This window comes from Lepisma saccharinum, chromosome 24, assembly GCF_977018435.1.
Source record: "Lepisma saccharinum chromosome 24, izLepSacc3.1, whole genome shotgun sequence".
NCBI classification, from domain to species: domain Eukaryota; kingdom Metazoa; phylum Arthropoda; class Insecta; order Zygentoma; family Lepismatidae; genus Lepisma; species Lepisma saccharinum.
In genome coordinates, this window is record NC_139252.1 from 28130317 (window position 1) to 28158272 (window position 27956).

The 27956-nt window shown below is 37.0% G+C and overlaps 1 protein-coding gene across 6 annotated transcripts in view; it reads left to right on the forward strand.

Annotated features, from left to right (window-relative positions):
• Positions 1 to 27956, forward strand: part of LOC145978423 (uncharacterized) — a 104887-nt gene that overhangs the window by 66368 nt on the left and 10563 nt on the right. For all 6 annotated transcript variants that reach the window (XM_083111057.1, XM_083111056.1, XM_083111053.1 and 3 more), the window contains exons 3-5: positions 7951 to 8105; positions 14958 to 15077; positions 23978 to 24059. In XM_083111057.1, the coding sequence (XP_082967183.1) occupies positions 7951 to 8105; positions 14958 to 15077; positions 23978 to 24059 (357 nt within the window). The remainder of the gene's footprint in view (positions 1 to 7950; positions 8106 to 14957; positions 15078 to 23977; positions 24060 to 27956) is intronic.

Below are 27956 nucleotides of genomic sequence, written 5' to 3' on the forward strand. Positions count from 1 at the left end.
TTGACATATGCCAAGCAGGTTTAGCATTGCCATTTATTACAGCAGTGACATTATGTAAATCCATGGACGTAATGCATGGGGTTCGTGGGGGCTATTAAATATTACCACTGTAAAATAACGTGGATTGATTTAAATCAGGTGATTTTTTTGTAAATCAATTTAAATAAAAATTTTACAGAATAATGTACATAAGGATTTTGTAGATATCAGAATCACTTTTGTGCCCTTTTGCACCAATGTTGATTTATTCACGAGTAAGAGTAAACTCAGAGTTAACCCACGAATCGGCTGATTACACTGATGAACAAATTCAAACTTTTTTTTGCTCCTTTGAACGAAAATAGGTAATTATTTATAACTCGACCCCGCTGAATCCAAATCTGAAAGTAGAAATGCTGTATCACCTATCGTTTTCCCTAGATTTTCATTTTTTGTTTTTAATAAAAAAAAATAATTCCCTTTGTAATAATACATCGAAATTTGAAATTATTTTTGTTTGTTTGCTCATGAAATAAGATTTAAATATTTAAGTGAATAACTATGAAATATTAAAAAAAATAAAACGTACATATAGGACCGATTTTGACTGTTCAATGCAGAAATTTCATGCAAAAAAAAGGAAAAACACACATTTTTACTCACATTTTCAAAATTTCTTTCTTGAACTCTGCCGTTTGTAACTGCCACCAGAAACCTCTTCCTTGAGGTTCCAACAGTAGTCTGCTAACATGTTCTGTGCCGATTTTCCTGCATATCGTTTCTCCATGACAGAAATATCCTGGTGAAATCTCTCGCCGCATTCGTCACTAACCGCGCCCAAGTTATGGGGGAAAGAGTCCAAATGCGAATGTAAAAAGTGAATTTTCAAGGACATATTGCACCTCATGTGCTGATAACACTTCAACAAGTTCTTAAGAAGTTCCTTGTAGTTGTCAGCTTTCACATTTCCAAAAAAAATTACAGCATACTTGTCTGAAAACTAACTATGCGCATATCTCTTTTTCTGTTAGCAATTCCACAAAGTTATCATGAATGATCTCACGGATTTGCAACCCAATAAATATTCTTTTAACTTACTATCACTGAGTTTAGGAAATGTTTTTCTCAAGTACCCAAAACCCTCACCGTGTTTATTCAAAGCCCTAACTTTATATGCAACGGTGGTAACAAAATCTTGTCTTTCTCAAGTAGAGGGTGATTCCTAACACACTTCTCTCCAGGAATTAAGTTTTTTCGTATGGGCCAATCCACAATGTTGTAATGTTTATCTTTTGCCCAGCTGTCCCATTCGCAAAGAAAGCAACAAAATTTTGTAAACCCAGACTTCATGCCTAACAGCATACCAATCATTTTGAGGTCTCCGCATATCTACCAACCATATTTTTCATAATTTATCATTAGGGAACGGAACTTTATGTGCTAAAAAACTCAGAAATATTTATTTTTTATGTGTCATAAATGTTGAAAATATGTGATAAAATCAGGAAAATATGTGACAAAAACAAACTGTAACATGCATTTTAAACACCTGAAATTAGTTTCTAAATGATTACCTCTTAGCGAGCTATTTTTTGGAAGAGTTGCAGTGGATCACCATAGTTTTTTTCCAAATTCTCCATTGTAAATCTGTGACGATTATCTCTAAAAAGCATCTTATATTGTGAGAAAGATCGCTCCACGTCACAAGAAACAATTCTTGCATATTTGAAGCACGAAATGCCACTAACGCTGAAGTTTTCCAAAGCTTCCTCTTTTTCTACTTCACCTTCCAAAACACGTGCAATTTGGCACAAAGTTTAAAAACTTTGGTTTTTCCCAAAAAATTCTGTACATTTAGAAATTTAGATCCAGTGAGTTCTTTCAGTTTCGTTTCTACTATACGGACTTCAGCCACGGAAGCTGCCAAAGTGCTCGCGGACGATTCAAGCTTTCATATGGAATTAGAAAGGACATGTTTGTTGAGATGTATGCCAATTCGACTTTTAAGGAGGGATCCATCAACAGTTCTTGCAGAATTCTTCTTTGTCGAGATCATTTACAACAGATACAATTTTTTCCAAGTTCTGGGCATAATATACAGCTCCATCCAACCAAGTGCCCCATCGCGTAACTATAGGTGTAGGGGGAAGGGGAACCTCAGGTCATTTTTGTTTAAAAATGTCTATTCTTCTAGGCGACTTGATAAAAACTTTCTTCCCATTTGAAACCACTTTATCGACATTGGGATAAAGAGCTCTTACCTTTTCACATATTCTATGCAACGCATGAGCCTCACATGTAACGTGCACCATTTTGGGGTAGCTAACGGCAAGGCCTACTGCAGCTTTTTTCATGTAAGCTGCAGCATCTGTCACGAGAAGAACATTTTCAATTTTTATGCCTTCCGACCACAATAGCTGCATTGCTTCGTTAAAAAGCCTTGCTATCGTTACGTGTAGCCAGCCCCAGCTACTTACAGCTATTTTCCCCCAATAGGATCGTAGGCGAGGCGCCTGAAGTCTGCCAGCGAGCGTATTCAAAGACAAAACAAACCTGACACTCTCGATATGAAAGAGGTGCGGAGAATAAATATTTTTCCTTGACGATTTCGAGGTAGCTGAAGTCAATGAGCGATTTTATGTATTTAAAATGAAAATTCGCAAAATATGTATTTACATACGGAAAACTGGAAAATATGTGTTTTTATGTAAAATAAAATTTGCTGTGTTGACATATAAGGCCATGATCAGAATTTTGGCAAAAATGAGGGTTTCTATCTTATCGCAGAAAAAAACATTTATTTACATAAAGTTCCTTTCCCTATTTATCATTTTTAATTAATATTGTATCCATAATTTCATATGTTTCCTTCATGGTGGAAGAAAAGGCAAGGGGTACTGATGGGTATATATTCCCATTATGCAACAATACTACTTTTAAACTATTCTTAGATGAATCTAAAAATAGTCTCCACTCGTTTGGGTTGTGACTCCTTCCAAGTTCTTGCAGAAGGCCTTCTACATCATTGCAGTAAGTTAACTCATTACTAACAGAAAAAAAATGTGTCAGTGATTGTTGGCGTTTCCGATATGACACCTGAACACCATCTTGTAATAAATTCCACCCTCGGAGACGAGAACCTAATAATTCCGCTTGAACTTTAGAAAGGTTGAGGTCTCTGACTAGATCATTTAGTTCGGATTGGGAAATAAAGTGAGGTATACGTATTTGGATCAGGAAAATTTGGATCGGTGTTTGAATATGAGGGTCCAGGTTCATCATCTGGAGAAGCACTGCTTGGTTCTGTTTCATCCACTGTCCATTCTTTAGGAGGCTTAGGAATTGGTATAAAATCATGCCTCGTAGGTTTCTTGGCTGAAGGAACATCAGGATAAAATATAGAATGTTTTGATTTAGAACTATATCCCACTATGTTTGTTAAACAGAAGTAACAATCCTTAGTATGATCTTTCTGTTCTGTCCATATTACAGGGTTTCCGAAGGGCATTGTTTGTGAGTGCCATTAAGCCAACCACGTAAAGTTCGCGAGCAATTACAACAAATTTCACCTGGTACCCAGCTTTTTCCCTCGTCTACTTTACTTCCAAAATACAACTCATATGCTTTTTTCACTATAGGAGTGATAGTATTTCTCTGTGACTTCGGAGTTAATTCCCCGCAAACACAACAAAACAAGTTCGGGTTATTCACACATTTGCGTGACATGGCGAACTCATTAATTGAGTTATAATATATTTCTTTAAAAAAAAAAACAATTATGAATGCTCTTATCGTTTTGTTAAAATACAACTTACACTTCACTTCACTATACACAATATTACATTCACAATTTCACGAACATACACAAACATAAAGTACGGCTACTCGCGAAGTTATCGGAAAGGAAGTTAAGACTCGACTAACCCACAAAAGAACAAATTTTAACAGAGAAACAGGAAATTACTCTACTGCTAGATGTTTCCTTCACGAAATATTAAGTGCCACTCATAAACACACAAGGTCGCTAAAAGATTCTTATCCGTTTGCAAGGAACCAAACGTTAAGCCGGATGCGGAGCAGGGTGCGGAAACCTAAAACTATAAAATGTGGGTGTTCTGCAAAAAAATTAGGTGATACAGGAAAACGGATGCGATATTCGTTATCAGCACATGTGAATACATAAAGATCACTCAGTTTTATTGAAAGGAGTATTTCATTGTTTATCAGTGTTATCTGTTGCACCAACAGAAACTCCGGGTAAGCTGGGAGTAAAAGCACGGTCAACTTTACCCTTCAAGATAGGTGAGTAAAAGTGGAGTAAACCCACGCGCTGTTGAGTAATGGCTGCCGTCCGCAACCGGTAATGTATCACTTCAGAAATTCAAAACTAAATAAACGTAAAATGGGAAGTAATAGACTCAAACTGCATATGTAAAATGCAAGAAGTATATAGTATGTTATTAAATATATACTTTGGTAGACGTTTACTGTGCACATTCTGCAGTACAGAGTTTGTAAATTTAAACGTGCAATACAAACAAACATACACCCACTAGCCGGTGAAAATGGAATAGCCCTAAGCGATCGTGAATACTACGTGAAGGTACATGTATACATCAAAATCTACTGTAAAAATCACTGTAAAACTACTTACTATGATCGCAAGCTGCAATAAAATATCAACATTTATTCACGTAAATATTTCCCCCCTGTCTTTATCACGTGCTTGAATTTCTCTTGTGGCAGTCACTTGTCACTGTTTACGGAGATACCAAAATCCCGTTACCGCCACCCTTTCTCTCTTTTCCTGTCATGCCATGCAGCCACACCACGAGGTCAGAACAAGGTGCTACGAGTTGAAACAGATAGGCAAAAATAGCAAGCGTTTTGTGTAGAATAATATACAAATACTAATCATGTTAAACTGTAAATACTGTCATTATCATTAAGCTGTGAATAATCATGGCAGCTGATGTTTTGCAAACTATCATTAAAAGCAATTGCCAGAATTCAGCTAGAAAGACTATAAATCATATTTTAAGTTACAATTATGTAGTACATCCAGAATGCTTTATTTTTACTTGAAGAAAAGTTACTGAAATCATTAACGCACTCAACAAACATATCCATAGCAGGTTCATATATACAGTATCAGAAACACAAAATGTATATTTACATATATTTTTTATTTGCTTTAATCAAACTGTTTAAATATTTTGCAGGGCTGTTTACTAGAAAGAGCCTATCTATAAAAAACATATATCCACATGTATGGTGCCAAAAACCATACAAGCAATTATAAGCTTGTTTTTTTATTTAGAAAATCGATTTAAATAAAAAAAAGTCATCAAAAATGTTTTTTTTAAATAAAAATCACTATGTGAACCTACTTTTGCACCATACTGTACATGCATAGGAACTTCCATAAGCACCATATGAAAAATATATTCCCTGATTTCTACTTTTTCTGTTATGAATGGTGAAATTCTCTGATGCTGTCATTGAATTTTCAACCCTAAGGGATCGATAGCAATGCAACTGCTTCCATGTAATCTTGCCCCTGCATTGCCAAAATGTGTGGTGTTCTTCAACACATTGTTGTCACTTTATAAATTGTTTGTATCATCATGAAGGGAAAAACGTTATATTTGAATTTTTGACAACGAAACGTGGTAGGGAATTTATAAATATGGCAACACATGAGCATTCAGACACAAGCAAGGCCTCTCCAATGGCACAGTGGTAGCGTCGTCATTTTGTAATCAAAGGGTCCCAGGTTTGATACCAGGCGGAGGAACATAGTGGTTTGGATTCCACTTCAAACTGTAGGTCCAATCCTGATTAGCCTTACTGTGCATAAAGAGGACTTAAAACACCAAATCAATCAGACAAGCAAAGGGATACATTTTTGTCTGGGTTGACTACGAGAGAAGTAAACATATGCCTGACCACTTTAGTTCGCAAGTTTCTCTGTGGTATGCCTCTTTTTTGGTACGACTGTATGTAACAAATTTGTGTAAATGCTAGAGGTGAGAAAATGTTGATTTTAGGAGCTTGCAGTTACATTGTAACAAAGTTTCAAACATATGTCTATGTTTCACATTTAGAATTGGCAAACGTGCAAATATGCAATTGCTGCTTAAACCCCTATGGGCGATAATCACCGATATATAAAAAAACATTTGGAAGTTATCATATATCTAAATTATAATGAATTTTTGTTGAAATCAGAATTCTGACACAAAATTAATAAGTTCAAAACTTGCTGGTATTTCACTGAGCATGTGGATGTAGTGTAAAGTATTAAAACAAAGTATTCTTTACAATTTGTCATGTGGGAACCAGAGGGATGTACTCCAATTTATCAAATTTACAGAATATAGGAAATCATGTATTCGTAAGTATATATCTGACTGTTAAAAGGAGTCAGTAAAATGAGGATACATGACTCCCTCCACCTTTCTGTTAAGGATTAGCAGGGTTGCTACGCGTCTGGAAAACAGGGAAATGTCAGGGAATTATGCAGATTGTCCGGAATTTGCGTGCATTTTGGAGTCTGCAAGAGAGAAAGTTGCAAAATGAACAAGCAGTCCACTTCCACTACTGGATTTAGTTTATGTGATTCTCAGTCTTGCGCAAAATTATGGTTCCTTCAAATTTCTACTTTTATAATACTAGATATTAGAAAGAGTATCACAGTAAAACTTGCAGTGTAGATATCTGATTGATAACTGAAGTACATTGACAATATGATCATAATTATCGAAAAGGTTGGTGTAGATGAGGTTATAGTCTATTATTTTATAGATCTTAGTCTTGTTGGCATTTCCTATAGAATTCCAATATGCAACAAAAAAGTCTCCAGATGCTGTGTACTTATAAATGTAAGCCAAAAAGCAGCATTAAAAATTGTGTATGGTTTATGAACTTTTTCTGTTGTTTTTATATTCTGGAGATCTGTTGTGGTGAAATAATGCTACTCTGTTACCTTAGCCTTAAGGCTAGATGCACGTGATTGTTGCACCCAATATATTTGATGCCGATTATAATTTTACCCTTCGAATTTTCACGTTCTTGTGTGTGTGTAGAATGAAATTTGCTAAAAAAATGTTGTGAAAGTGAATATTCATAATTATTAACGGATTATATATTTAATTGAGAAATACAAGTTTCAAAAGCAAAAAGCGTGATGATAAACATGTCTGGAAAAAAAATCAATTTTTGACTAGAAAACCTGCAAATGTCAGGGAATTTCATAATCAAAATATCACAGCAATCCTGATTAGAGTTGGAAATATGTCAATCTCAATCCAAGTAGAGTTCTTCAAGGGTGATATGTTACACAAAACTCATAACCTTATTTTTGGAGTTACGTTCCTGTGGTTTTCATATGATGAATTGTACATTCTTCTTAATGGTGGCATTGCTTGTTGCGCTTCTTCTCCAAAATAAAATGTTACATAACAACAAGCATTATATTTCTTGAATTCATTGCAATTTTTCAATATACCCACATGGTATTTTTGTCAAACCATGTAAGAATGTTACTTGTAGCAAGTATCGGTTGATGAAGATACTATTAGGTGTTGTCAGTTTAAGAAATGTAGTGCTAGTTTACGTAACATATATGATTTTATTGTTTTAAAGTTGACCGTATGTGTAGTTCTTTTTCCCTTTGGTATCAGAAGCAAATTTACTGGACAATAAAGAGAGAACAAAAATGAAGTAACAATTTTTTAAAGTGTGTTTGGAAACTTGTCCAGGAAAACCCAGAATTAAAGTTCTATTTGTCTAGGTTAGCCACTTTGTGATTATTTATGTAGTTTGAGAAGCAAATCTATATAAATTCTTATAAATTTATTACTACAGTAGATTCTATTTGACTTGTGTCTCCATGTCAGGTTATTGAACGCAGTTCATAAAAACAAGCCCTGAGTCTTTATTGATTGCTTTTTGTTTTGTATTTCCTAGAATGGCTTAGCCTTGCAACAGAATCCTCCCGACAAAGCACATTCGGATTTCCATTTTCGAACATACTTTCAACAAGCGATGGGCCACTTAACAAGTCTTCTGGGGTGCCTTTCTTCTACATGACTCCATTGGACCTGACAGCTGTAGACCTAACTGTAAGTAAACTCACAAAACTCTGTTGTAATGTTTCGTTATGTAAAAGGTATGTGGTGTAAGAGTGTCTTGATGCATGTATGTCATTTCTTGCAAGACTGGATTGTGTTATGGCATTTTGAATTTGAAGTCTTTTTGTGGCAACTTTCGAAAAATTTTGGGATCCTGACTACTGTGTAATATATCTCCACCAAAGATTGAAGAGGGGAACCCCTTAACTACAAAATGACAGTGTTACTACTGTCTCTTCGCTAACTTCCCCCTTCCCCTTGCACACAGACCTATATAAAATAGTTTGTTCTGAGTCATTCTAGTCTTAACATGAGTAACTTAGATTCATTAGCTAGCCACCTCTGTGCTTGCATGTCGCATGTCCATCTTGGCAAAACGCAGGGGCACTGGGTGGGCGAGGGTGGGCTCTAGTCCACCTTAATTTAGTCTCAGCCCACCCGTCTGCCCATTCAAATAGAATGAATACATAATATATATTATTTAGATAATGCAAAGTAACAAGCTAGTAAATAATTATAGTATAAAGCACACAAACTGCCTTAATAATTGACTGACTCAGTTTCACTTCTAGATTCTCCAGTAGGTTGGTCTCCTTTCATTAATGTGCAAAAATTATTACGTTGCACCAAAATAATCAAATTTAACTTTTAACACATGTAATAACAATGAGTAAACCTACAAAAAATAGGACAAATTTATTGAATATATTTGTTCAAAATGGTTATTCCAGAATTCTTTTTAATATTTGGGTAACTGTGACTAAATGAGTTTTGGTAAATTAAATCTTTTTTTTCTAATGTTGTCACTTGAGTATAATTTATCTATTGTTATGTTTACAAGCTTAGTTTGTCTTGTAAGATCATAGAGAAACTTTTCTTTAACCGATGAAAGCTAATTTCCCTGTATTTTTATAATATACATTTTTTTTAAACATACTGGAAATTTATATGCCAAATTTTCAACAGTAATAAAAATTGCACACAAACTGTTTGTAATAATTGCATTATAAATATGAATTTGAGCCATGAACAAGAATGCTCCAGTACAGCACAATGTTCATGAATGTCGCTCCTCCTTGAAAAATTCCCAGTGCCGGCCCTGGTCATGATCACCTAACCAGTGCCCACCTAAATATATTTTATCCACCCTTGAGCCCACCCCAAGAAAAATTTCTGGCTACGCCACTGCAAAAACATTATACAGCGTGAGCACAAAAACACTCCCTGGTTTTGAAAGGGTATAACTTTAATACCAAAAGTAGTATTCTACAGAAATGTTCACAGTAGTTGTAAAAACTCATAAAGTTCGTGGTGTTCATTGGAATTACAAATGCTCAATTTGCACGCTACCTGTTACGTGGGAAACATCGATACGATAATCCAGCTCCAACCACACCTTCTCAAGCGTATCCGGTGTGATGAAGTTGACAGCTGTACTGATGCGTTCCTGAAGATGATTCCAGGTTGTGGGTAGTGGAGGTACATAGACCTGGTCCTTCACGAACCCCCAAAGAAAAAAGTCACAAACTGTCATGTCCAGTGATCGTGGGGGTCACTTGCATAGATTTTGATCATTGGGTCCAGCTCGTCCTATCCAACGGTGTGGGAGGTTGTCATTCAGAAAGCTGCGTACAGATTGATGCCAGTGTGGGGTGCTCCATCTTGTAGAATGTAGTCACCTCTCTCTGCAGCAAGTTGAGGAATTAGCCAGTCACGTAGCATTGTTAAGTAGCTTTCACCTGTCATTGCTGGCCCCTCAAAGAAGAACGGACCGTACACTCGACGCTCTGACACTGCACAAAAAACATTCACCTTGGGTGAGTCACGTTCCACATCAAGAGTGGCATGCGGATGCTCGCTTCCCCAGATCCTAACATTATGCCTGTTCACTTTTCCACTCAAGTGGAAGGTTGTCTCATCACTAAAAATGATCTTTGTCAGAAAGGTTTCATCGTCCTCCATTAAAGTGTGGATAGTCTCACAAAACTCACGTCGCTTTACCTTGTCTTGTGGATATAAATTTTGAACCAATTGCAGTCGGTACGGGTGAAAACGCAAACACTTCCGTAAAATCTTGCTTACGGTAGTTTGTGGCACCTGCAACTGCCTGCTGGCTTGACGTGTTGATTTTCTGGGACTGCGTACAACGGCTTCTCGCACACGCTCCACAATTTCCTCAGAGATGGGTGGTCGGCCAGAATGTTGTTTTCTTTTATCACAAATGCATCCTCTCTCAACAAATGTTTTATGCCTCTGCAGAATGGATTTGTGTGTAGGTGGATCAACATTAAACTTCCGTTTAAATGCATGCTGCACTCACACAACACTGCTTGTTTTGGCAAATTCTAACAAGTACCAGCTTCTTTGCTGCGGAGTGAATGCCATTTTCGATGTTACTGCCCTCTAGCTACCGAATTCACAACTAGCGATTCTGAAAAAAAAAGAGATTAAAATATTTTGAGTTAACTGAGCTTTGGATATCAATTTTATCAAAATATTCAAGTAACTATTAATTTTATGACATCTTGAAACCAGGGAGTATTTTTGTGCTCATGCTGTACTTTATCACAGTACTTCTAAAAAAATGTAATTTTTTTTTTCTGAGATGAAGAGCAAACTGATCACTGAAGATATTTAGTACAGGGAAGTTCCATGAATATCATTATGGGGGAAGGGGATGGAATAGTTAACGTGGTTGATAAAATCAAAAGCCTAAATAAAGAGTATTACATTTAACATATTTTGTGCCACCACTGTGGTGCAGTTCTCAGCTTAGCATGCTACGAGGGCTGCTGGAAAAGTTTCTGCAATCAATATGAAAAAATACATGTGAAATTCTGGGAATGGCTTTATTGTTTTTCAAAGTATTCACCCTTAAAATGGATACACTTTTGCATACGCTCAAACCAATTTTGAAAGCATTTTTTCCACTCTGAAGCTGATACCTCAGAAACCTCTGTTCAGAATGCGTCAACAGCTGCTTCAGGCGACACAAATCACTCATCACGCATCTTATTTTTCATGTGTGGGAACAAAAATAAGTCATTAGTTTATAAATCAGGTGAGTACGGACAATGAGTCATTAATTCGACATTTTTACTGGACAAAAAATCAACAGTTTGGTGTGCTGAGTGGGAACTGGCGTTGTCGTGGTGAAGAATAATGTGACGATTTGGGTTTGTTTTAAGCAATTCATGATGACGTCTGGAAAAAAATTGTTGTATATTACTCAGCATTTACAGTCCTTCTATCTTCTAAAGCTATTGTTGCCACATGTCCGGTATAACCGAAGAAATAAGCAATCATTTGCTTGGCAGCACTCCTCGAACGAACAACTTTTGTTGGTTTCGGCTCACTTGGGAACACCCAAACAGTGGATTGCTGTTTAGTTTCGGGTTCGTATGAATAGAGCCAAGTTGTAACGATGTTGTACACCAAATTTGACTTGCCTTGGTTCAATTTTTTGAGCATTTCTTTACACCAATTTACACGAGCCTGTTTTTGAGCTTCGGTCAAGTTGTGTGGGATCCAATGGCTTGAAAATTTCCGTACGTTCAGATGATAATGCAAAATCGTATGTATTGCTTTCATGTCAGTTTCCAAGGATGCCTGAATCTCACGGTATGTCACGTGCCGATCTTTCTCGATCATTTCACTCACAGCATCAACATTACTGGCAACAACAGACGTAGATGGATGACCTTCACGAAATTCATCACTGAGAAATGTGCGACCACGCTGGAATTCGGAAAACCAATTGTACACGGTCCTATTGGATGGTGCTTCATCCCCAAAAGCCAAATGAAGTCGCTCTATGCATTGTTTCGGTGGTAAATCATAAAAAATCATTGCCCAAAACTGTTCACGAGAAATTTTCATTTCTCACACGAAACTACTACTTCAAACTGCTGTGAAAAATAAACGAATATGCTTAAACAAACAATCAAAGATAATTTAAGCATAAAAGAGGTCTATTCTTCCAATTTTTATAATAGCGGAACACTAGCACCACTGTTGGTGGTAGTTTGCAGAAACTTTTCCTGCAGCCCTCGTATGATGCAAAAAAATACTAGGTTCAAATCCTGGGTAACAGTTAAACATGTGTGTGTGCCATCATGTATTTCATCTAATCATCATTCATTTCACTGCTGTGATTAACCTAGAGATGTAGAAAAGTGACACAAAATAAGCAAATGGCCATGTGCATGATCTTGCTTTATAGGGTCAAAAATTGTAACCATATTTTAAGTTTTATTATGTGATACCCCTTCCCCCTGTTGTGAAAATAGTCATAAAAATAAAATCCACTCTGTGGACAGATAGGTAATTGGAACTGAGGGTACAGTTTAAAGTTGGATACACTGAAATTTTCCTTCTCAAGGAACCCAACCGTGAGTACAAAGCCAAAGCATTAAGCATTACACATTCTAGGAAGCTTAGAATCACACTCTTTGTGAGATATTTTAGAACGGAATGTTTTACTTAATTTAGTGTAATCATTCGAAAAGTACCTTCATTATCAATTCTTTACCTATGGTGACAGGAATGTGAAAACTTTCTATTCATATAATTTTTTATTAGCATCCAATTCAGTCAACTGAAACAGTACAAATTGAATGTGTTTTTGTAACATAACCTGAAAAAAAGCAATACAACTTGAAACTTGAAAAATCCCACCAGTGTTAGCTTTTTTTTTTTTCAAAATATCTGGAATAAATGGTCAACCCTGTCTTGAAGATAGTGACAGCGAGTGTAAAATGAATAGATTTAAAAAAATTAACTGATTCTGAAGATGGTTGTTTGTCATAATGCAGAATACAAGTTTTCTAACATACCTTTCATATCTTTTTCTTTCTTCAGGTGATGTATTTCCACATGCTATACTGTGCTTGATTTTAAATGTGTCAAATTAAAATTGCATCCATTTCTAACTTTTTCTTCTAAATCATATAGCGTACGGCAGGTGCTCTATATGCTGACAATGAAAGTGGGGAGCAGAAGCAACCAATCCAGCATGATAAGAAATGCAGCATCCTGTAGAATAAGCTGCACGTAGTAGTTTCTGGTTGGTCTCCTATGTATTCCCGCTCCCCACTTCCCTTGCCAGCATATAGAGCACCTGCCATAAGAGTAGAAAAGACCTATAACAAATATGAATATGCTGTTACATCACACAAACTTATGTGCAGTTAATATAATTTTTTACAGGAGTACTACATCTTATTAACAGTGTTTCATGTGCATAGACGTAAAGAAGATAATAAAAGTAACACAGATATTTGCCATGTCAATAGTGATACTATATAATTAATGATTAATGTGATTTTAAGATGGTTTCCTGTGAAACACCTTTGTTAATGGAGTGTAAACAAAAAAAATCAAGATGTTGCTCACAAAGGTTCATAAAAGATTTTAGTTACCGTATTTACTCATGTATAATGCGCACTTTTTTTTCAAAATGTTTGCCCCCAAAATCTGTGGTGCGGAATAATTCAGACAGCCAACATAAAACCGTACAGGGTCGTTCCATAATTTTGGGACACTTGCATTGATTTTTCATGTTTACGGAACCATATCATGTTATATATCATTGTAAAGCTTGAATCCTGCAGTTTCTGATTATGGAAACAGTATTCCATACAAGATGACGACACTAATGTAAAATGCGATTGAAATAAGTTCATCAAAAAATGAAGAAACATTCTGATTTTTATAGTACTTTGGATGAAAGAAAACAAAGAAAAAGATAATAAAAATTTAAATGTATTACTGGCCAAATAATATGACATACATGGAGTGTGTAAATTCCTTAATGGAAGAAATCTTGTGCTGCTAACTGCTATTTGGAAGGTCCTGAATGTGCCTCGTATAAATGTTACATTAGTCACGGAAAGAAAAAGTATATATTTTCAACAAGAAGGAATGAGCAATCGAATAGGTATGACGTCATTCACTCTTGATCAGCATAGCAACAGCTTTACAACCTACAACTAAGAAACACATTTCTTGAAACTGGATTGTACTGCGCATTATATACGAGATATAATTTTTTGTCACTTTTACCCATCCAAAACCAGAGTGCGCATTATACACACACGCGCACTATACACACGTAACTACGGTAAATTGTTATGATGAAGAGTGTGGCAATACAAACAGATCATTGAAGAAAAATATGAAAATCATCAAGCTAGTTCACTTTATGTGTAGAACCTGGCAAATTGTTAGAACTGAGTGAACTCTTGTATATTTACACTTAAATATTTTTGAACCCCACATGCTTGCACCTGTTAATGTCCGATAATAACAAAGAAAGCGCAGCACAAAATAACACACTAATAATAACTTGACCTTTCACTGATTTCTGAACTACATTGTCAACAAAGAAGTGAAGAAAGATTAAAAACAAGATAAAAGCAGTTGTTTTGTATTTTTTAATGTATACTTACATATTTTATCGTATCATTTTTTTGTGTCTAAAGTCATGCTTCATTCAAATTTGTTTATTACACAATTTAAAATCTGGTGAAATAATACATAAAGGAGTATATTATCAGCATATTGTATTAGAGTATTTTCGACACTCAAACTTTTTTGTATTATTTTTTTGTAAAAATCCAAGGACATAAATTTTGATTATCTGCAAGTTATGTATAGTCTTGTAGAAATAGTAATGCACTTTTGTGTTGTTGTTATGAAAGTAGGCATCCCATTATCAACATTTGGCTTTAAAGCAAATTCCTTTTTCCCTTAAGAGTAAATGCATCTTAATAATAAGCAATTTATGTCAGTTTTGTTAATTTCTTCTACATGCCATTAATAGTCATTAATTATATATTTTAGAGGGATAACCGCTGCTCAGTTACAATCTCTTTAGCAGAGACTGACTTCTGCAAGAATAAGTCATTAGACCCTGAGGATCCTAGATGTGCAAGAGTCATTCTTACTGGTAGAATGAAAAATGTAAGTTGAAAAACTTCATATAGATTAAGGCTGAGTGGATACTGGTAGTTATGTATATGTATTTGAAGCAGGGGTGCCCATCCCCACCAATGTCTATGATGCACTCCCCCCTCCCCAAAGGTAGAACATGCCCCCCTTTTAAGCCGAATTATTTACTCAAATTATTTTGGTCAGACAATATTTGCGGAACAATATAATACAGATAAGGTAGGTGAACCAAGGGGGGAGCCCTGGTTAAGCTTCTAGGGCAATTTAGAAATCTCTAATGAGAGATAACTTTCTGAAAGTAAAGAAAATAACTCCTATAACTAATTAACAATGTGTACCAAATTGATATTTTGTAATATTGCTTGTAACTTTATATATATATAAAAAAAAAAGAATTACAAAACCCTTACATCTGTTCCCAAAGTGGGTGTGGGTCCCTTATAAAGGGTCTTTCATTAAGAGTGATCCTTTTTAAAATTTGAAAAAAAAAAAAATAATAATAATAATAATAAATAAACCACTCAACATATCAAAGTAAATTGTGCTTTATTTTGAAGCTTAGACTGAGCTTTATTTTGAAGCTTAGACATTGCAGTTATGTTCTGAACAAAATATTGTTCAAATGTCCACCACGGCTTTGAACACACTGACACACACGATGGCTCCAATTGTTAATCACTCTGTCCAACATTAGTGGCGTTATGTCTGCGATAGCGTGACGAATGTTCGCCTCCAAATGTTCCAAAGTTCGTGGCGTGTCAGCATAGACCTGGGCTTTGATGTAGCCCCATAGAAAAAATCCATGGGTGTTAAATCACACGACCGTGGCGGCCAATTCACACATCCACGTCTTAAGATGATCCGGTCGTCAAACTTCTCCCTCAGCAAATCGAGCGTAGCATCAGCTGTGTGGCACGTAGCGCCATCCTGCTGGAACCACATGTTTTCAATATCTATGGTCTCAAGTTCTGGCCACAGAAATTCGCGTAATATGGATCTGTAGCGGTTGCCATTGACGGTAACGGTTCTTCTCTCATCATCTCGAAAGAAATAAGGTCCAATGACGCCGCCATGCCATAAACTGCACCACACGGTGAGTTTTCCTGAATGCAATGGCACCTCATGGACCACTTGTGGGTTCTTCTCGCTCCAATAATGACAATTTTGCATATTGACGAAGCCACTAAGACGACAATGCACCTCGTCTGAGAAGATGATTTTTCCACTGAAATCAGGATCAGCTTCCAACTGCTGTACGGCCCAATCAGTGAACTCACGATGAAATTTGTGATCGTTTGGCTTCAACTCTTGAGCCAATACAACTTTGTATGGATGCAGGTCCAAATCCTTTCGCAAGATTCGCCAAGTTGATGTCTCAGATAGCCACAACCGTTGAGATCATCTTGAAAGTGACACATTCGGCTCTTCCTCAATACTGGCCGCTACTGCTGCGATATTGTCCTCACTTCGTGCTTTACGTTGTCTTCTTGGTGGCTTCTGGTCATGTAGAGTGAAATCCCACTCAAACTTGGCAACAGTGCAGCATATAGCTTGAATAGAGAAACTGTGATGGCAACCCAATTCTCTGGTGAACAAACAATGAGCACCCACAACTGAGCTGCCACTTTGGTAAAATTTTTTAATGATTTCTAAACGTTCAGGAAGCGTGAGTCGCTGCATGATGAAACTGCAAATTGTGCTGGATATTTTCACACCTGGAAGCACTTAAAAAAATATATTAGAAACTGGAAATTTCAATTTTAAAAAGTATCGCTCTTAATGAAAGGCCCTTTAGTTGGCTTAGAAAATAATGCTTGTGCTCAAAAACCCATATTCATTCATGTTTATCCACGTTTCATCATCATATTAGAGAAAATTGTTGGTGTCAAACTTTTGATTGTTCATATGCATTGTATACAGTAAGGACAAATAGCCGACCTCCGTGGAGGACTGTCTGCACAGTCCCTACGACGCCAGGGGTTCCACAATAACTTAAATAAAATGGCTGCTCTCAATCCGAGACAGTTTGTTTTCTGCATAGTGCACCTGAGGGGGACTGGGTATATTGATGTAGTGCCATTTGTTAGCTGTGTTAAATACTTATATGATTCATCATGAATTATATGATTTTCTTAATGTCGGCCACCTTGGGAACACAGGCTACCTTTGGCTCACCTACCTTATATTTAAGCAATATATGTTTACTTTAGGTACTGTAGGCTCACTGCCATTGTTAGTGTACTGAACCTTATTCTTAACAGTTTGTCTGCTTTAATAACCTTGTTCTAATGTGAACAGCACACTCCCCCTCTTCTAAACCGATTCTAAAGGCATAAGAGGTGGTGTCTCATTTCAACCCCATCGCTGATATCAACCACAGGTAGGTAGAAAAATTGTACATAATAACAATAACTAAAAATCAATAACAAGTCAATCAAAGAAACGATCCCCACCATTTTTGTGTTAAGATATTAGGCGCATCCAGAAAGTATGTTTCCCATTCACCATGCGTATTGAAACCAGTTTAGCGCATGCGTGAGAGGCACATGCCCTGGCAAGTGAATGTCCTAGAAGACGCCTCCCGAAAATCCTCGGTAGTGTCACGGCAGCGATGAAACATGGCGGCTCTTATTCCATCTCCCGCCACGTGCGAGGTTTGTTCGGTGATCAAGTTCTTGAACGCACAAAACATACAGCCGATCGAAATTCATCGTCAGCAGTGCCAGGTGTATGGGCCAGACGTCATGAGCAAGCAGATGGTGCGTCGTTGGTGCAGGATATTTACCGAAGGCCGGCAAAATTTGCATGAGGGCGAGGGCAGTCTGCGGCCATCGGCCGTTATGGACGAGCTTGTGGAGCAGGTGCAGCAGCGCATATTGGAGGATCGTCGCGTCACGATCGCGGAACTCATCAGCCATTTCCCGCAGATTTTTCGTTCGTTGTTGCACGACGTTATTACCAAATGCCTCTTGTTCCGGAAATTGTGTGCCCGGTGGGTGCCGAAACAACTGATGCCTGAACACAAAGGAAAATGCATGGGCACGGTGCTGACATTTCTGCAGCATTACCATTATGATGACGATTTCCTCAACCGGATCATCACAGGGGATGAAACGTGGGTTGCATACAGCACCCCAGAAAGTAAGCAGCAGTCCATGCATTGGCATCACAGTGGATCTCCATGCAGGATGAAGTTCAAACAGACTGTGTGATCACGAAAAGTTATTTGTACGGTGTTCTTGGACAGACAAGGCATTCTGCTGATAGAGTTTCTGCCCAGAGGTGAGACTTTGAACGCTAACCATTACTGCGAAAACACTATGACAAGTGCCTGAATTCTGGCGGGAATTATGTTGACAAGTAAATGGACAAGTGCTGTATCTGTGGCAATAAATCATTGAATAAAATAATGTTTCCTTTATGTACACGACCCCAGGGAAACTTACTTTCTGGATGTGCCTAATATATAGAATTGTTATAAAATTTTGTCCCCCCAAAAAACTCCCATGATGCTGGCACGTCATCAATCCCCCTGTGTTCACCCCTGTTTGAAAGTATGGGATCAAGATCCAATCTCAACAGATATGTCTCTGAAGTTCCACAATCCTACAATACATGCATAATTTCTCAGGTTTCAAATATGCTGACAATGAAATTACGTAAGCCAAAATTGTGTGACTGAGCTGAATTTTATGAGTATTAAATTAAGAATCAGTAATATTCCCATTGCCTCAGATCTGCAAGGTTTGTTCTATATTTAATTACACTTTTTTTTTTACTGTAGATACGAGGGGCATACTGAAAGTAATGAGAAACAATTTTTCATGAACCAAGTTTTAAATAAAATAAACAACGTTAAATTGTATTAAGTTAAGTTGAACACTACTTACGTAAGTGAGTATGAAACTTTTTTGGAACGATGTTTCAGAGTCCAACAATCCCTTAAAACCTCCACATAATTAGAAATGTGTCAGGGATTTTTTAAGTGTTTTCAACCTAACCCTCTTTTAACACTTTTCAATGTGACACTATGTTCAGTGCTTAGGAAAATATTACGAACCTGAAGAAGGGGGCAGTTGGACCCTGAAACGTCGTTCCAAAAGAGTTTCATACTCACTCATGTAAGTAGTGTTAAACTTAACTTAATACAATTTAACGTTGTTTATTTTATTTAATAGTGAGTAATACACACCAAGTTACAATATGTTATTTTTATGAACCAAGTTTTGGTTTTATTAAAGAAAATCATACATCACAATCTACAGACTTTTCTTTACTTTTCAAGGAAGTCTTCATTTCTTTGCATGCATTTTCCCCACCTTTCTGGAAGCTTGAAAATGCCCTTACAGTAGAACTTCGTTCCAGCTGCTCGCAGACACTGATGCACTGTATGTCCTCCTTCATCTGGTAGTGTTGGCCTTGTAACTTTGTTCACAAAACTGAACAGATGATAGTCGGTGCAGCCTCACCCCATTGTAAAGATTAAACATAACACTTTGACTGAAGCTTTTATCTAGTGCATTGCTAAACATGGTAAAAATAACAGGTTTCACCATGATCATGTTTCATTATGATGTAAATACCTGGTTTCTCAAAACATGGTCTCCAAAGTTAGCACACCATACTTATCAATAGTTTGCAGCTAGAGCTGATGAATAAAAGATTTAAGATTTCGGTACAAAAACTGGGCACATTTAGAATCACAAGCGGTATATAAAATGGCATTTCAGTGTTAAAATGTTGATAACCCTAAATTTGAATTTGAAACCACACTTATTACAAAATAAACTTTTTCCTCGTAATAACACATTTATGTAGTTGTCAGAGTATTAAGTTTATACTTGTGTAATGCTGTTCATTTTTATTTCTCAAATATTCACAGCAGAATTAATCAATTTTCTGTGATTTGCATAACTCACAGGATAAATCAGGAAGTGTTGCATTGGTAAATAACTCTCAGTTTTGTATTTTAAGAGTTATTTCGCATTCGCATCATTTCGTGATAAAACAAGCAGAAAAATGCACCTCATGCCTTTGAAAAACATTAAAAATTATGTTATTTCACATTTCGTGTTGCAACGAACCTGCGGTTCTTGCATTTTATTAGTTGAAGCAAAAACGCAGTTGGTATCACTTGGGTTTGTTAGCCTGAAAATTGATAAGTGGCAGTTTGACATGGCTGATTGTTGAAGAACAGCTCTGAGTATATTTGTTTTCATTGTTGGTTGGTTTATTTTTATTATCTTATCTGCTGCACTTCTCAGTTCCTATTGTTCTTTTATAACTTAGCCAAAAGGCTTTTCATTTTCCAACATGTATATTTGGTTATTTTTTGCTTTGGTGTTTTCTACAGTACTAAAAAGGGTAATTTACATATGCTTAGTAGGAAACGTGTAAATATTGGAGGTTTGCTATGCATACCCGATAGTTCCAATTTTGGCCACCATGTTACAGCGACACTTTCATATAAGTAGCGTGTCAGGGTTGCGGAGCTCAGTTGTCTGCATGATGCCAACTGCAATGGACCTGTTTCCTGGGGTGCAAGCCCCAGATGAACTTCCTCAATCAGGTTCCTAATATGGATGTGTCCCCCCTCAAGTTCTGGTTCCCGGGTTCAAATCCTGGATGAATTTCCCAACCAGACTTTCCCATCTGTTCCCAACTGTGGGTGCTCCAACGGACCTCCCGCCTTTTCTTTCTTCGTCCATTCCTGAACACAGGCGCACCAACGGGCAGCTCTTTTTCTTATTCCTCTGTCCATTCCTGAGTACAGGCGCAGCAACGGCCAAACCCATATCTCTAACTCCCCTTGCTCTTTGTGAATAAAGCTGTATCTTTGTTTGGGACTTTTTCCTTTATTTATAGTGGCCTCTTAGTTTCGAGTCCCTTGACAGGTGTTTTGGGTAGTTATATTAGAAAATTATTCTATTAATCCTTTAGCTCGGGAGAAGGCCTCTCTCATTTGAAGAGTAGAAATAATTATTAAATGCAGAGCATAGTTTCTTGGAGATTAAACAATGTACAATGGGAAGTGCTGACCTAGGAAATGTTCGTTAATAAAGGTCTCATACACTGTCAAAGGTTCTGTAATAGTTTATGTAGTAGTTATTATTTTTATTTAAGCACTGTATAGAATTTACACTTAAATACCTTGCACTTTTTCTTGTTATTAGTTCGCTTTTGTAATAAACATGTTAAATCGAGCTGCAGTTTCTCTGAATCATTGTTTTCACTGTTCTTGTGACTTGCATTGTTTCTACCCAGCAAGCCCTGAGGTAAATATTAGAGATCTCATGTCTAAGACTGTACAAGGCTAGCATTTATAAAGTATGCAACGTGGCCCCCCTTTGTTAAAGTTCCACATTTCTCTTAAAAATGTTGTAAACTGCTCTGCGCAGCCAGTGTATATATTGCAAGGTCCTAGTAACATTTCTTATACTCTTTTTAAGTTAAAAACCTTAGTACCCTAAGGTAAGTCATAGCAAGGACCAGGTTGCAAGTTTGTGTTGGGCGACCTGCAACGTAAATAAGCAAGTTGTTTGTGGGGCGGAAGGAATGTTGCAGTGTTTCCGCCAAAAATGAAATATATATCCCACTATTTGCAATGCCTAATCCAAACTCAAAGTAAATGTAAAGGAAGATACAACTGTAACCAAAACTAAAAGTAGCCTAATACTAATAATAACTGCAGCATTCGATTACTGGCATCATTCCATTTTACTGAGTAGTGTGTGTATTTTTTTATGCTGACAGTAGGGATGAGGTCCTCTGGAATGTCAATGACCCATTGTGTCCTTTTATTTCCATGCTGTTTGGTTCCTGTTTCAATGGTCAGTAGGAATTTCTATTAAAAATTTTAGTAGTAACGCAGGAGTTGAGGTATCACTTTAAAAGTTTTCATGCACTAACTGTGGTATTTTATGCAAGTTTTGTGTGTGCCAAATAGATACATAGAGCGTTGATAGTGTAATTTAAAGTCACAATTATATATATTTATTAATATAGTCTGGCGAAGCTAAAACCTGGTGTGGGGACTGCCTTTATGGTAGTGTCCCACTGTTGCCTTGTTTACCTATGAAGAAACTTACTGTCAAAAAGCTAATTAGGCCTAGCACTGCCCCCCCCCCCCCCCTTGGAGCAACAAGCGAGAACCTTAGAATTCCTTCTCCCAGAAGCAGTCAGCAGTGAAACAGGATTTTGTCAAAATAATCATTCTGCGCTGTGAATATGGGCCAAGAGGTAGTTTAGTTTGGCCGAGGTATAGTTAATGTTTGAATATGATCCCTTGCAAATAAGTACTGCAGCAAGCCATACATTCTTCCAAGTAGTGCCGGACGCTGTCCATTACTCATTCTAATATATTTGTCAGGATACTGGTAACATCATCTCTGATATGTTCCTTCAGTTCCAAAATTGTGGCAGAGCCTGTTTGGAATAATTCTTGCTTGATGCAAAGAGGGACAATTACACACCATTTGTGCATTTATTTCAATATCGTCGAATTGGGCACTGCTATTTTAAAAAAAGGGATTAGTATTCAAACAAGTATGAATTTCTCTCCATGTTGCAAGTGGAAACTGTTTTTCAAGTTGATTAATAAGCTAGACACGATGTTTGAAAAATATGATTAATAAGTATTTACAGAATCCCATGTATTCCATATGGGAAATCAACTTCAATTAACGGCTAATCAAATGGGAGTTTCAACTTTTCCTACTACTATGACATAGTATGACATGTCCCTTTTCCATCCATGTATTTTTCTACGTCATTGGATGTTTGATATTCCTGAGACAACAAATAAAATAATGTTCCCATAAGCCTTATGCATTTCTCCTTGCCTCCTAGTGCCATCCTGGCAGTGTTGCCAAACCTGATGTGCATAAAAGAGCTAAATTTCACCATTAATAGAGCTAAAGATGACTTTAAAGGAGCTAGATTAACAAAGGCTGCATAAAGTGCCTCCTAGGGTAATTTAGATGTCGGAGGGGTGGGGGGGGGGGTGCTATTACCCTTAGCTTTAAAGTAATGGCAATTTATTCTTAATTTTCACTGCCTAGATTTTGCGGCATCACCCATCTCAATAATCCACTGATGCTCATATGAAATTGAAAATAAAGGAGTGCTGCTGCACCCTGTATATAATAAGACTTAACAGCTGTTTACCTGAAACTGTATTGAAAGCATTATCTTAAAGAATACAGTCTGTATTCAAATGAAGGCACAAATGCAACCATTGAAATTGTAGCTTTCCTGGTGATGTGATTCGAACAGGTGCTCTCTGGTTACCAGCCAGGTTAAATTGGAGTCACCTTCCAACGTTTCAAGGTCATACATTGCTCTCATCTTCAGGTAATGTAAAAATGGATACCAGTGTAGGGATATATATATTTGACTATGATGTGGTGTAGTTTGGGCTGTCTTCCTATTGGCTCGCTCTGGATCCTGGTGTTCTCGTTGGCTGGTGTCTCGTTTTTACGGAGGAGTGGGTTCCAGGCGTGACTGAGCTGAAGTTCCACGTCTTTGTTGATATTGGTGCTTTCCCGTGAAATGGCTATGGCTTCCTTTACCCATCGGTTCCAGTAACCGGGTTCCTCCGTAAAGACAAGACACCAGCCAATGAAAACACCAGGATCCAAAGTGAGCCAATAGGAAGACAAAATCCAAACTCTGCCACATCATAGTCATAGATATAACCCTACACTGGTCTCCATTTTTGCATTCCCTGAAGATGAGAGCAATGTATACCCTCGAAACGTTGGAAGCTAACTCCAATTTAACCTGACTGGTAACCCGAGAACACCTGTTTGAAATACAACCATATTTGTGTCCTGAACGTACTTACATAAACATGATTTGTGCCATATTATTTGCCTTTCTGTAAATATTACATGCACCCCATATCTTTCCAGATCAACCCTGGAACAAAGGAAGCAGAATTTGCTCAAGAAGCTCTCTTTACAAGGCATCCAGTTATGAAGACTTGGCCTGCAGGTAATGTAACTTGCCATATAATGCTTTTTTTTCTTCAAGTGTTTCCACCATGTGATATGGAATCGGTAAGGTGTTTGACTAACATGCAAGAAACCTGGGTTTGATTCGCAAAGTGAGATTCAGGTGGGAAGTTTCCAAGCACTGTCCCTGCACGAAGCTCCGGTGTTCACCTAGTCTCTTAATAAATGGGCAGCCGGAGCAGGTACTCACCACATGACCTCACATGGGTGACTGAAGGATCTGTGGTAGATACTTGCAGATGCGGTCGTCCCTCAACATCCAAATTGGATGAAAATGTACAACTGGTGCAGAATACCAATATGTTTGTTCATAGTCTCGCAGTCATTAGCTTGGAATGGCAGTTTCTGATGGTTGTAGCATCCACTGAAGCACAAGGTCCGTGAACACCCTGCCACCATCACTGCTACACTTCGTAACGAGATACCAGTTGGGCACGCACACTCACACAGTGTCAGATGTAGCACCATTACAGCCTGCTCTTGTCATCGTCAGGAGAAAACACAGATTAGCAGTTCTACAGCATCAAGGATCACAATATGTTTTGTTTCATGCAAATGTGGTGCTATTTACAAAAGTTATAAGCATTTTTCAATAGGGAGTTACTTTCCACCCACCCTGTACTCATTTTTCTCTCATGTAATAAGAATTACAATCCCTTGCATCTTAATTCCTTTCAGCAATTTTTTTTAAATAAGATTATCCTGAATTATGAATTGCAAAATTGAATTCAAATGGTATGCTGATGTACTTGTATCATGGGTGGAAAGAAATTATTTGGTTCTAATTTATACTCAGATGTTGGCCAATTAGATTGAAGAGTCCGAATATTCTGGACATAAGAAAAACACATTTTTTGGTATCAATATAGAGAAGTAGCTACAGATAATTCTTGGCAGGGTACAGAAAGGTACACTTGGTTGGATGTAACATGGGAAATGGGTAGATTATTCTGCAAATTAAATGTAGTCCCATGTGCTAATACAATCCCAAGTAATCAAAAGTGGTTGGCCCAACGTTCGGCCAAAGGATAGGTTTGTGTTCTGATATATACATAATTTATTGTGATGTCAAATGTAAACAATAGTACAAATTATTTATGAAAAAAAATTACAGCATTTTCTCAGTCACATGGTGTCATTGTTTACAAGGCACCTTACCTTCAAGTGGTAGCACAACAACCTTCTAGAGTTTACTTAGTTTTCTACCTTTCATGGAATTTAGTCTGCAAATAACATTGTTTAACCATCTTCACAATAATACCTGTATGGGTGTTCTTGTTCTGCTACAGCTAAACAGACAAACTATAAGCAATTCCCAACACATCTTTCATCCATGGTGGCTGACAAAGGACTGGTGAGTGACTGCAAGTTAAAAATAGCTTCTACTTTCATTAAAAATATATTATATTTCCAGTATGTGCTGCGACTGATATATTTGAAAAGAAACACTGTTACATGTCATTTATTTTACACTACAATTTACAGCATACTGCTGAAAGTTGTCTTAACATGAAAAAGTTGTTTTTAAAACTGATTTTGACTCACTTTTCAATGGTTGGGCAAATGTTGGTAACCACCATTGGCCCAAAGTAAGACCAACGCCAATTTGCCAACCATCCTAAAGCCGACCTTTCCAACATAAAAACTGACGTTGTCCCAACAGTTGTGGTTAGTTGGGATGTGTTTCAGAAGTCACGCAAGCATAGCTTTGATCGCTTATTATGTGAACACTTCGAAAGACATTCACACTGAGTTTTCTGCATTATGAAGTCTAATCCATTGGAATTTTTTTTTTTTTTAATATTTGGAGTAGCCAGTTCATTCCATGCAGGAAATTCTAAAAATTAACTGAAGATCCTGGAGTAAAACATGATAATGAACTCAATAATGACCAAAATGTCACTTAAGAACAAAGGTTATTAGAAGCAGCACTGTAGATAAATTGTTTTCATAAATTCTGAAGTGTGCAATGAGTCCAATGCAAATTACATGACATGGCACATACATGCGAAAATTGAAGAATTGCTCTTTTTACTTTGTGTAACTCAGTGATGAGCAAAATGTCACTTATCACATTTTACCCCTGAGCCCTTAGTTATTGGCTAAAGTCGTAGTGAATTTCATGGGAGAATAGATAATCAGAATTTATCAAGGTGATTCCATGTTAATCTGATGGGTTTGAAAATGAGCAAAGTGAAAAAAAGTTGTTTATAATCTTGGTTGGCAACACTATCGGTCCAGAATTTTGTCAGTAGATACAAGCAACATGTACTAACCCTAAAACGACATGACAAATTGTAAATCATAATTTTGCCCCAAAAGGGAACTTCTGAAAATATTCTTGATTGCACCTGGCTACCCTGATTTGGCTTTCTTATGTACCTTTGCAGCTGTTGTGGTATTGTACAAAGTCCTCTGAGATGATTATGCTCACCATCATAAACTAAGTACTGTTGCCAGGTGGAATCAGATTTACTGTCAAAAGAAAATTTCATAGAAAAATTTTTATTCATCATTTTCCATCCAGTTGTATGATCAGTACTTGGGTATATGTTGTCTGCTTCTGCTAACAATATTCTGCACTGCTCTGCTTGTGTTGCTAATTAAGATTGCATGCCACTTTTTTCACTTTGCCCATAAAATCACTATTTCCAAACCCATGAGGCACTGAAAATTTGCAATATTGGTCACAAACCAGCGATCGACATGGCGTCATTCATAAAACATTAAGCTATGACTCTGACAAAAAATGTTCATCCCTCTTCTCCCTTGAAATTAGTATTGTCGAAAAAGAAGTTCACTTCCTACTTTCCTCATTAATTCATTTCCTAATCATTGACAAATATGTCAATAGCAGAGGTGTTAATTTTAAATCAGCCCCTCCCCCTCACATGCCGTCACCCTCATGGCCCACCACAAGAAGGGATAATATAAAAATTAAAAATGAGACGGAGATACGAAACACTCACCACAGGCTGGTAATATTTAAATTTTTGCGGCCACAGCCCAAGAAAATTTAAACATTTCCAGTGTCTTCTGGTTGTTTGTTATTTCTTTATTCTTTTTTGTTACTTAATCACTCAGAGGGGAATTTGTTTGTGTAAGATAATAAATCAGGGGTAGACAAAAAAAATAATTCAGTCTCCAAGCTCTACAGCTACATTTCTTTTCAGCATTTTGAGGTAAATTTTGACTATGGCAACAGCGTCAAAAAAATCGACAATAACACTTTTGCAGGAGGTTTATAAAGACAGTCTATTACTAGATTGTAAGTACAGTAGAGCGTCGATTATCCGAAGTAATTGGGGGACATGGGTGTTCGGAAAACTGGTTTGTTCGGATAATCGAACTGTACATGTTTATTTGCCAAAAAGAAGTACTGTACAGTAAATTTATTCATAAAAACAGGCATCTCTTTAAGTATGTATTACAAAGTAACGTACAAAGGCAACTTTAGTAGGAATATATAGTATGTGGTACAGTTTATTAAACAAAAATATGTACATATTACATACGCATTTTGCATGAACAATACACACAGTACACAAAATTAACGTTTAAAAAAATCCTTTATTTTGGTCTGTCTAAGCAAGCCTACACGCTTACGAGCAGCTAAGTCACGTACTTTTTTCATTACAGATATCTGAAAGTGAGCGAGTACATAGTTCGGTTAAGCGGTCGTTCGGTTGACCGACGTTCGGACAATCGACGCTCTACTGTACCTTTATATCGCAGGTTATAGATATCTGCATAATTTATTTCATTAGTATCTGAATAATTCTAATATCTAGATAACTAACTGACATATATGAATATATTCCGGCTAACGGCTCCTTTTTTTTTGAGCTGCATCTCTATTTTGGGGAGAAACATGCCT